This window comes from Dipodomys ordii, unplaced genomic scaffold (assembly GCF_000151885.1).
Source record: "Dipodomys ordii isolate 6190 unplaced genomic scaffold, Dord_2.0 Scaffold218, whole genome shotgun sequence".
NCBI lineage: Eukaryota > Metazoa > Chordata > Mammalia > Rodentia > Heteromyidae > Dipodomys > Dipodomys ordii.
In genome coordinates this window covers 952717-965266 of record NW_012267434.1, presented here as the reverse complement: position 1 = coordinate 965266, position 12550 = coordinate 952717, and the positions used below count along the sequence as shown (strand labels likewise).

At 39.2% G+C, this 12550-nt stretch overlaps 1 gene segment (V, D, J or C); it reads right to left on the bottom strand.

Moving 5' to 3' along the window:
• Positions 1-10264: 10264 nt before the first annotated feature.
• On the bottom strand, positions 10265-11948 carry LOC106000437. The segment is given in 3 exon segments: positions 10265-10594; positions 11219-11668; positions 11828-11948. Coding segments are annotated over 3 exon segments (513 nt in total).
• Between the last annotated feature and the right edge of the window lie 602 nt (positions 11949-12550).

Below are 12550 nucleotides of genomic sequence, written 5' to 3'. Positions count from 1 at the left end.
CTGGATGGAGCAGAGTCTGGCAAGTCACTTTGCCGTTAAGTTCTTGTGACCTGCTAAATGACTCGTTTTATTTTAAGGCCTGTGTTGGAGCTGGCAGCCCCTCCGAGCTTTGTCGGTATCCAAGATGGAGATCACCGGTGCTGGGGGGGGGAGGGGTGGCCTTCCCTCCTCTGCTCCCTGAGAAGGAGTGAGGAAGTCGGGCTTCTACTCACGCCGAGTCTTGGTTCCTGGGTCGTCTCTGGTCTGCTCACTGCAGGATGAAGATGTTTGCTCCTTGTCGGTTCTTGCTGGTGTTGAGTAGAATCCGCTAGCCCTCTGCATCTGGTTCCTTCATCCCGGACTCTCTCTGTGAGCGCTCAGTTATGGCCAGGCTGCGTTCTCTGCTGCTACCCTGTCGCAGCTGCCACGGCGGCTGCTGGTGAGTGCCCAGTTGTGTCTTTTTGCCTTCTCTTCCCCTCTCTTGTCTAACTCTCTGTCCTGTGATGGCACACTTGGTGTGATTCTCTGGCTTAGGACTGTTCACTGGAACTCTAAAACTGCTTTCTATGCGAGAGCTTGTTCAGATTCCAGCTTCTCCTCCACTATCTTCCCGGAACTTACCCCATTTTCTGAATCTTTATTGTAAATTTAGTATTTGTTTCCTTACAAAATTATTAAGACTGTTAATTAAACTGTATATGATATGTCAAAATTAAAAGGTTAGTTAGCAGAGCTCGCAAGTAATCTTTCCAAATAAGAATGAGTGATCTAATTGTCTCTAAAAGCTTTAAAGTATAAATAGAAATATTCATATAGGAGTTGGGATTAAAATGTGCAAGTTCAAGCTACTTTTGTTTGTCTAGTTTTCTTTTACCTGATCTCGTAGTTATGCAATGTGAATGTCAAAGAAATAAAAAATATCTGAATTGTTTTATCTAGAAAAATTTCTGAATACCAGAATGAGATCAAGACATAGAGTCAATCAAGCTAGAATGTTTTATTTCTCCATGTGGGGACCACTCTCCATCATTTGGAGGACAAAACAGTGGCCCTGAAATCTAATAGCTCAGGGAATATGAAGGCATAAAACACAGAGGCCACTCACAGGTAGTCAGTGGTAATATCGCTGTCAGGAAGAAAGCAAATTACAAAAGCAGAACTTGCAGTCTAGCAGTTAGTGATCATAAATGGTGATTACAATTCCAATAATCAATCAAGACAAAGTTATCATCCTTGATCTTCCCTTTGTTCTTCTAAAGGGAGATCCCACCTTTCAAGTTTGGCCTTATTCTTATTTATCAATAAAAGTTAACTGTAAAAGGTCAAGTTCCATGTTTTAGTATGTTTGCTGAGCAAGCATAATCATAAAAGCAGACATTGGGATATTGGTGGTTAACCTTTCAGACTGTTGACTTATTTTTACTTGCTCTGCAATTCTGGACAAATGTCAAGCCACAGATTTTTCCTTTTTGTAACGTTTGTACTTATTAGTTTTAGGTCTTGGAATTTAATTATCCCAGTTAAGTTTCCTTCTTCCTTAATCTAATGAATATCATATCTGCTTAATGTAACTTGGTCCTAATTATGCCAAAATTTAAATACCAAAATATAATGACATGGGAGCAAGAAAATCCACAGAGGCACCGTTGAAGAAGACAGAAGAGTTTTATTAGACAGTCTGCAACTGCCCTGTCCTAGGCGCAGCTACAACCTCCAAGGGGGTTAGTCCCCACCTCGCTTTTTCCTCCTTCCTCCTTCCTACAAGCCTCCCCGCCCTCCACAGGCTTCTCTACTAGCCTGGGTCTCCTTGGGCCTCTCTGCCAGCCTGGTTCTCTGCTGACCCCTCGGCTCTGGGCAGGCATCTCAGCTCTTGGCAGGTCTCTTGGGTTTCCACAGGCATTTCGGCTCTCCGTTGGCCTCTTGGCTGTCCACTGGCTTCTCGGTGCTGCACAGGACTCTCTGCCCATCTGGGTCTCCTCGGGCCTCTCTGCTCTTCACAGGCCTCTCCATTTACACAGACCTCTCTACCGGCCTTTCTGCTTTCCACAGACCTCTATGCAGGCCTCTGTGCAGGCCTGTCAGCTCTGTGCAGGCCTATCCGCTGGCCCAGGTCTCCTCAGACCTCCCCACTGGGCTGGGCTCTCCTGCTTAGGCCTCTCCACATGCCCGGGATCCTCAAGCTTGTCTGCTTTCCACAGGCTGCTCTGCTCTCCATAGGCCTCTCTACTATCTTCAGGCCTCTCGGCTCTGTGTAGGCCTCTCTGCTCTATTCAGGCCTCTCAGCCAGACCATGATTTCCGCAGGTCTCTCCACCAGCCCCAGCTCTCCTCAGGCCTGAGAGCACAAGCTCTGCTCCACTCTGGGAGGTGTGTCGCTTGCAGCCTCTTGCAGGGTGTCTCTAAATATTAAAAAAATAAAACTATAAAAATTGTTAAAAGTAAGTAAATAGAAAGTGAATAAAGTAAGAAAAGTAAGTAAATAAACAAAATAATTTAAAATAATAGGGATTTTTGTTTATTTGATTATTTTTTTGGTTAAAATGTATGCTAGCAAAAAGTGACTTAGCTACTCCTGAATATAACCATCGTTGAAAAGTGAAAGTCTGTAACCCAGACTGGAAAAATTTAAGATATTGAATCCATATGGGATGGTTTGACATTAGTGACTTCTTACTCCACAATTTCACTGGCAAGACCAGGTGACCAGTTGTGGGAACCAGGCAGTGCCAGCTCTGTATGCTTTTCACAGGATGGCAGTGAAGCCCAGCCTGTTTCCTGGTGTTCAGTTTCCAAAGACTTAGAGAAAGAAGCTTATGATTCTAGAAGAAGATTGTAAATAGATTTAAGATTTAAGTAAGAAACATATGCCTGGATAGCTTTGGGTTTATATATCCCTTTTCCTCTCCTCTACCTTCCAAATCAAATTGTCCCAACATGACACAGAACTACAGAATAGAGAAAATGTGGAAAATCAGTCCTAGATTTTTCTGGGAGAATATAGAGCAGGTAGAGATGATGCTGAGTTATAAAAGTCAGTACAGCACACTTTGGATTTTACAGAATCAAGCATTTGCAGACAGATGCTTGAAAAGTCCATGTGATTTACACAGTATCACTGAACATTGCACTTATTTTAACCTGATTAAGGGGGTAAAGTTAAAGTCATGCATCTTTCTCCACAATTTAAAATAGTCTGTGAGTTTTCCTTTAGATTTTTTATCTTCTGCTTTCCCAATGTGGTGCTTACAATGAAAGGTCAGACATCAACCAACTGCTATAATTCTTATTTTAGGACTTGAAAAGATGAGATTGGCACTGGAAGCAGGATTGTAGGGAATGAAGATTCTGGATTAAAGAGTAATGATAGAGTTCAGCAGTCTATGTAAAATGCTCTTCATGTTATCATCAAATGCTCCTATAAGAGAAGTAAAGGACAAGGGAAGAGAAAGCAGATTGCACTCTGTTTCATCATGGTATCTTCCTGGGACCACATGTTTTGGGGTAGGATTGGTAGGTTTCATACAAATTTGAAGTGTAGAAATTGGACTTTTTTATATTGTACAATAATGCTACTAAATGAAACAAGTTTTCCTTTCATGTTGAGTTTTATTACACTGTAGGAACTTGACAATTTTTGAATAAATTAATATACATACAAATATTTTTTGCCCTGGTTCAGGGTCTTGAATTCAGGGATTGAGGGCTATTGCTGAGCTTTTTTTTGCTCAAGACTAGTGTTCTACTGCCTGAGCCATAACTCCACTTCCACCTTTTGGTAGTTAATTGCAGATAAGAGTCTCACAGACATTATTGCCTTGGCTGGCTTTTAACTGTGATATTCGATCTCAGCCTCCTGTGTAGTATGAACCATCAGTGCCTGGCATAAATACGATTTAAAAAAAATTAAGCTTCAAGCTGGGCGCTGGTGGCTCTCGCCTGTAATCCTAGCTACTTAGGAGGCTGAGATCTGATGACCGCAGTTCAAAGCCAGCCCGGGCAGTAGAGACCGTGAGACTCCTATCTCCAATAAACCACCAGAAAACCGGAAGTGGCGCTATAGCTCAAGTGGTAGAGTGCTCGCCTTGAGCTGAAGAGCTGAGGGACAGCGCCCAGGCCCAGAGTTCAAGCCCCATGACCAACAACAAAAAAAAAAATTAAGCTTCGTTATTCTGCTAAAGCTCAAATTAATTTCTCTCTCCTTCCTTCCTTCCTTCCTCCCTACTCCCTCTCTTCCTTCCTTCCTTCTTTCCTTCCTTCCTTCTTCCTTTTTCCCTCCCTCTCTCCCTGTTTCCCTCCCTCCTTCCCTCTCTCTCTTTCTCTCTTTTTCTTTCTTTCTTTCTCTCTCTCTCTCTTTCTTTCTTTCTTTCTTTCTCTCTCTCTTTCTTTCTTATTTTCTTTCTGTTTTTCTTTTCTTTTTCTTTCTTTCTTCCTTTTTCATTTTGCCTACCATGGAGTATGAAGTCCTGCTCTTAGCATCTTTTGTTCAAGTCTAACATTCTTCCACTTGAGCTACAGCTCCACTATCAGATTTTAGTTTATGGGCGGTAAGAGTCTCACAGCCTTTCCTGCCCAGGCTGGCTTCAAACCATAATCCTGAGATCTCAGCCTCCTGAGAAGATAGGATTATAGGCATGAGCTACTGTTGCTTGGGAAAACATTTTCTTACTAGTAATAAAATTACCATTTTTTTCTGATTTAAAATTAATAAGATAGTTGATATTTCCTTTTTATAGCCACCAAAAAGCAATAACTTTGTTGAAGATAGAAACAATACAAATTTCAAACTAAGCTGCAGTTACCTCTTGGAACAAATACACACCCCGACACAAATGACCCTTTAATATGGTTACATTGTTAATTCTATTATAGCATTTACAGTGTTATTACTACTATTTTTCAGCTCTCTAGACTGTCTTTGGTCTCTACACATTTTCTTGTGATAAGACCAAATCTTCGTTCTTAACCTCTGCATGTGTTTCATCAACCTCTTTCTCTTCACCCTCATACAGTTGGAGGCTGTGTGCTTTCTTGAATGTTTGAGACAGCATCACCTTGAACTTTCAATTTCTCATGAGCTGATAACTGTTCTTCTGAGATGAGTCCTAAATCTTGGCTTTCTGGAAGCTACATAGATATCAGAAAGTGGCCTCTTTTAGACATCTGGTTTTGTGATGACAAAGAGGGCATTCTTGGATTTTCAGAAGGTGACTCCCATAACTCTAGTAACTCCCGTAACCTGTCAAAGACCCAGATTGAACATAGCATTTAGTTTCTTCTTTTTACTCCAACTCTGTTTTGCTTTGTGGGCTGCATATTGAAATGCATAAAGCAAATGTAAAACCATTACAGTGTAAAGGGGATTATTTTAGGAAGAGGGGACACCTTACACACCCATAAGAAGTGTATTTTCATCTGGAGAAATCCACATGTCCTGTGAGAACCGTAGCTTACCAATGGTTTATGAATACAAATGCTTCAATACAAGTAACCCTTCTCAGGGAAACTGAGCTCTTTGATGGTAGAGGTAGTATGGTGTCAGAATGTACCCTGAGCACGGGTCAGTTCACATAGTATGCCTATTTATTGTTTGTTTTCAAATAATAGGACTTGGCATATACTAGGCAAACAATCTACATCTCAACTTAAACCCTTAGCCATTTTGTTTTGGTATGTTGGTTAAGAGACAGACTTTTACTAATTTTTTTGCAAGCTGAGCTTGAATTGGTGATCATTCTGTATCCACCTCTTGATAGTTCAGGATTAACATGATGGTGCTAAAATAAGAAATGTAGTAAATATTGAAAATCCATCTTTATTTAAAACCATGGGTGTTACACATCATTTATTCAGTATGTTCTAGGTGACGTTAGATCAACTCAAAACCAACAATGCATGCAATTTTTGCTCTTTTTTGGGCTGTATTTCTGACCTTTCTTAGCCAAGTCTTCCAGATTAATTGGAAGGCAAAATGGCACATTACCTTTATAGCTACTCTTGCTTTTCGGTCCTCCACCCAGAAGTATATGTTTAACTTCAAATATTCAAGGATATAATTTTAATGATTCTAGATTTTAATAATTTTAGATTTGATCTATGAATCTGGAGACATATTTTCTTACTGTGATAGTTTTCTCTCAACTGCAACACCTATACTAAAGTCTTGGCACCTTCTGTCTGAGAAAGTGGGATTCTTTTTCCTTATACCCTACAGCAGGTGGAAGTCAGGCAACCCCTGAGTTTTGTTGTGCACCTCTCTACAAAATTCCACTCACTGTGTATTGTTCAATGCACAGAAATATGCAGTGGAATCCCTCCGCTGTGAAGCTGAGGTTATAAGCTTGGAAGATGTTTGCCTTCTATAATATCAGTGAATAGTAACCTGCTCTTGTGTTTTGTTGGCTGTAAGAGTACTAGAGAACAAGGAAAGTACTATTCTCTTTGCTGGGCTTCTAGTAGCAGAAGACTATAATTACCCAATCTCATATCATAGGTACAGTATAAGACCAAAGTCTCTTTTTCTTGCTTGACATTGCTTGCTGGACCTGAGTTACCTTCTGGGTAAAAATGAACAGTGAGGGAAAAAATACAATCAGAAAGTGTAGTGGAGCTCAATACTGGCAGCTCATGCCTGTAAATCTAGTTACTCAGAGGCTGAGACCTGAGGACTGTGGTTGTAAGCCAGCCCAGACAAGCAAAAATCTAGTACAGATGTGATCCAAGTTATAGTATTCCAGCCTTGAATGGAATAACTAATGGAAAATGAGAGGCCCTGAGTTAAAAGTTGAGTACTGGCATGTACGCATAATAATGCACACACACATGCACTTGTAAAAAGGGGAAAAAAAAGAAAAGGGAATAAAAGAAATCAAGTTTAGGAGTAAATGATATGGATCAAAGAAATTGCACTTTTGCCTCCTGTTGCACCCTTTTCCCCCAAGGTCCCCATAATACATTTCCTCTTCCTAGTGCTCAGGGCATACAGGAGGGCCATTTGCAATGCCCCACCCCTATCAGCCACGTAAAAACCATAACCACCTTCAGCATCTGGTGAACAACATGTGTGTTCTTCCTCTGATGTGAAATGTGTTCTATCTCTACTTTTTAGGCTCTGAGATCTGAGCTTCCCTCAATGTGTTGCTGCTACAGGCAAACAGGAAACCGAGTCTTCCTAGTGGAGGCATGCCTAACCAATCTGTGCTGCCTGAACATTTCAACCAATCCAAGCTTTTTTAGACTTAAATCACTCTTCCAAATGTTATTTTTTCATTTTTAAGAAGTTGTACGAAGAGTATTCAATTCAAAATTACAGTTTATGAGTAAAATTCATCTTGATCAATGTCACTTCTTTTATAATTCTCCTTCCTTTCTCCTAACACCACCATTCTCTCAAGTTACATAGTTCTATTTTCATATATGTACATTGGATTTAGGAGTACATTTACCCACCCTGTTTCTCTTCTTTGTCTGCTCTACTTCCATTTGACCCCCCCCCCCAAACCACTGACAACACAAGTCCCAGCTTCCTGGTGTTCTTGGTGTTAACCTGTAAGTTAATTGTTCAATTATTCTAGTGTTATACCTTTGGAATTCTACCCTGTATAGACAATACTTGAGTTAATATGTGTATATGCCACTGCATATGTCTACATATATAGTTGTAATTGAAATCTAACTTCCACATATGAGAGGAAATAAGTGTCCTTTGTCTTTCTGAATGTGATTTACTTCATTTAAAATGATTTTTCCGTTTCCATTTCCCTGCACATTAGGTAAAAAGTAACCCACTCTTAATCTTGGAGCCATTAAATGTGAATAAAGCTCAGGCCTATCTTGTTTGTCTAACATATTAGTTTTTCTTTACTATAATTTAGAAACGAATATTAGGAACTCTGAGAAAATAAGATAATTATGCCTGCTGGTTTGGCTTTTTTTCGACTGAGCTCTAATCTATTTATTATAATTTTCTCAATGTAGAAATAAAAGCCAAAGTGATGCTAACCGTGTACGCAAAATTATAGCTTCCTATGAAAAACAGATTCTCTTCCACTGAATTATTGTCACTCATATGCAGATATAATTAAGTTAAATGTTCTGAGATGAGAAGATTATTTTGGTTCACTAGAGCCTTAGTACAATATTGTGGTTAGAAAGAGAGACTTCATAACAACAGAAAAAGGGATACTGGTGTTAACAAGCAGGCAGAGCTGGGAATGATGCAGCTATAGACTGAGAAATGGCAGCAGTCCTATGGCAAGAATCTAAAGCTTAAATGTATTTTTGATCTGAGGTCCAGACTCTGTAGTTCATCAGACTATAGATTCTGCCTCTGCACACTTTGCGTACAGAGTGTTGTATTTTTTCTTATATCATGTCCAGTCTCACCATAATAAGATCCAGAGTTAAGCCAATGAAAATTCTATCACCTCCTTTTGTAACCAAGAACTAAAGCAATAAATTACAAGCCCTGATTGCATCTCACAACTTTAATCAGTCTAAACAAAGAGCAGACTTGCTTCTGAGGACCAGGAGCTAGTTGTGTAGTGAGTAAAATGAGAAAAACCAGGTGGGTCAAGAGAATGTGCTATATATATATATATATATATATATATATACATACATACATATATATACACACACACACACACGCATACACAACACAATTCTATGCCATCATCAAAAGGAATGACATCACCCCATTTGTTAGGAAATGTAAGACTTGGAAAAAATTATATTAAGTGAAGTAAGCCAGGCCCAAAGAAACATAGTATCCCTTATCTGCAATGGTATCCCTTATCTGCAATAACTAGTGTATGTCTAGGACAAGTAGAAAATGTCAAAAGCTATGTACATATGACTATATAAGATGATGTTAAGTGAAATGAACCCCAAGATAGTGACACAAGAAGTTTTATCTTTCTTGCTGTTATTTTTAATGTACTTATAATGTACTATGTGAATTTTCGTTTCTTTTATATGTTCTTCCCCCATGGTATTACTCCTGTTTTCACTGTATTTGATTCAGGTGCCTTGCATCTTGTTTTTTTCCTAATTTGGAGAGGGGAAGGGAAATAAAATGCTTAAATAAGGATACAGGATGACCCACTGTAACAGTGAGATGTACAAGACACTATGTTGAAAATGAACTTTACAACTTTGGGGAGGGAGGGAGAAGTTGGGGAGGTGTAGAGGGAAGGAACAGTAAGGTGAAAACAAAAGAGAAGGTAACAGTGCTTGATAGGAAATGGACTCATTACCTTGCTCATGTAACTATAACCCCTCTGTACAATATCTTTAAAATATAAAATATAAAAAACAGGTGAAGGTTTGGCTAGATCTTTCTTCTTTGAAAACAACTATATGTGAATGACATTGATTACAAGAGTAAGTCATTTAACCAATAGCTAACATCCATAACTCAGCCAGAGGGATCAACCAAATGTTCAATTATATTCATCCTTAAACAATTGTGGGAGCTCTTGAACCAAGCATACATCTAATCAGAGGAGAGATAATTAGAGAATTATTTATACGCTTATTTATTTTCAATGATCTGTCAAGAGCATTAGAAGATACAGATTTTTAAGAAAATTTAGGATAATATATAATTTAGTCAAAAGTTGAGGATAGGGCTGGGAAGGTGGCTAAGTGGTAGAGCGCTTTCCTTGCATGCATGAGGCCCTGGGTTCAATTCCTCAGCAACATATAAGCAGGAAAAAAAGCCAGAAGTGGCACTGTGGCTCAAGTGGTTGAGTGCTAGTCTGGAGCTGAAGAGCTGAGGGACAGCACCCAGGCTGAGTTCAGGCCCCATGACCGGACCCCCGCCCTCCCCAAAAAAGTTGAAGATAAAACAGGAAATTGGTAGCAAGCTATCTGTAAATTAACTACTAGTCCAACTTCCTTTTGTTATCCACTAGTATGATATATGCAATGTAGGCACTAAATACATGCATAAAACTTTTCATATATACCAGAAATATATGATGGTTTTCAAGGAATAAATTTAATTATCTTTGAATAAGGGCAACTGAGATAGATGAATGGAAAGAAATGGACTTTTAAAAAATAAATTTTAGTATGAATTATTTGAGGCTTACAATATGACATTATTGGATAAATATGGATAGTAAATTGATTATTACATGTTTATCATTTCAGTCAGTTACTTTTTTGAGATTTGATATTAGATGTATTATAAAATACTTACTAGAGCAAAATTATAACAATATAATTTTCTTAGCTGTAATCCTTGTGTTGTACATTAGATCTTTAGATTTGTTGATGTTGCATACCAACTTCTTTGTATAACTTGATCAAATGGTTCAAACAGATAATCTGGATACAGAATTCTCAGTTTTATATTTTGATGCTTTATTTATGTAACATATTTAGCGTATAATAGTTAATCCAATAAAGTAACCTGAAACTTTCAACAGACTCAAACTCCATGCACAAGAGAAAGGTAATACTGATATTAAAGTTTTTGTATGAAGTTTGAATAGTCACTGTAAACTCACAGAAAATGCCTGGATTCCAAGATACCCCCACTCTGGTTGCCTGTAGATCATGCATGTATTACTCAGGTGGCTGAGATTTGAGGATCAGGGTTCAAAGCCAGTCTGAGTAGGAAAATCCATGAGACATTGATCTGCATTTTGCTACCAAAAGAGCTGAAAATAGAATCTTATTCATATGGTTAGCCTTCTGTACAAAAGCTCAGGAACAGTGCTCTGGCCCTAAGCTCAAGATCCAGAATTGGCATGCAAGCACACACACACACACACACACACACACACACACAATCATACCCAGAACTGATGTCTTATGTCTGTAATCCTAGCTACTTAGGAGGCAGAGATATGATTATCATGATTTGAATGTAGCCTGGGCAGGAATGTCTGTGAGACCACTTATCTCCAGTTAAACACTAGAAAATTTGAAGTGAAGCTGCATCTCAAAATGGTAGAGCACTAGCCTTGAGCACAAAGCTCAAGTCCCACAGCTGACCAAAAATAAGAACCATTATTTATTACTTTTCTAAGAAGTCATTAAGTGAAGCTTTAAGATTGCTGAAGCTGAGGACACACGTGGATTTGGCATATCTTGAGAAGAAGAGGAAGGAGGCCCTGTGTCCCATCCCCAAATATAGCCCTATGCATTTTTCACCTCATAGTATGTATGCTACTAATAAATAAAATAGGAAAAGATCTCTTCAGTAACAATCCCTCTATTTTTGTTTTCACCTGTCAGGGTCTCCTTAGACCTAAATGTTTGTGTGTTAGCTGCTACTTGCAAACAATTGTGAAATGCTGTGCAAGAAGGTCTGTGGCAAAGTATGGGCTGGAGCTCCAGTCTTGGTGGCAAGTTTGAAGACAGGCTGCAGGTGCCTGGGGAGCAATGTGTTCTTGCTGCACAGAAGTAGACTGCCGAGTCCCCAGGCTGGGCATCTTTGATGTGCAGGGAGAAGTGTTTGTCCTTCTTTTTCAAAACCACAAGGAATTTTTCATTTTCAATTTTGTCCCTATTTGAAAGAATGTTTATAATGAGCTGAAGACCCTGTCCTGGCTCTTGCTTGTACCAAAGAAAGTAGTCTGAAGCACTGTCTGAATAAGTACAGTTGATGACACAGCTGTCTCCCTCCTGCATGCTCAGGATAGAAGGACCCTGCTCCAGCTTCTCTCCTTGACTCACCCCTATTTGGAGAAAAAAAAACCAGAAAGGCGACAGTTGTCAGGTCAGTACTCTTCAAGACTGCCTTTTTCTACAGGAAGTACAGACAGCCTAGATAAACTGATCTCCTGGATGTCTAACCATCAAGTATTAATCTACTCTGGTTTCCCAAATCAACTTACAGTTCAGCTGCAGCCACAAGAGCAAGCATATACCATGAATCAATCTCTTCATATTTCTTCCCAATTACAATCACTTGAAGACTTATAATCTATAGTAAGGACAGCCACTTCTGTCATCAAATTGTTTCCTTTCCTCTCTTTCAATTATAGTGGTTTCTTGAATTGTCTACACAGCCAATAAGAAGACTTTGTTTTTACCCTTAACCTACTCCTTTAGAATCCACTGAAATAACCCCCTGCCTATTGGGCATCAGCTGAAATTTACTGCCACCTTGTGGTCACATCCTTTACTAGTAACTGTAGTTCATTTTTGAGGACTTATAGGGACACAAATACATATTTTTCTTTCTTGCTATTGTTTCTAATGTATTTTTTATTATTTCTTTTTTTATTTTGAGAATACCGTACAGAGTAGTTTCAATTACACAGGCAATATAACGAGTACATTTCTTACCAAGCATTGTTGCCTCCTCTTTGTTTCCCCTTCCCATCCCTTCCCATATTCCACCCCCCTCCCCCTACCCAATCCCTCTCCCCCACCAAAGTTGTAAAGGTCGTTTTTTGACATAACGACTTGTATATGTCATTGTTGCAATGGGCCCACCTGTATCCCTATTTAAACGATTTGTTTTTGCCCTTCTCTTCCACAAATTATACCGACTTCAAATACAGTGAGAGCAGGAGTTATACCATGGGGGAGGGACATACAAAGCATCATAGAAA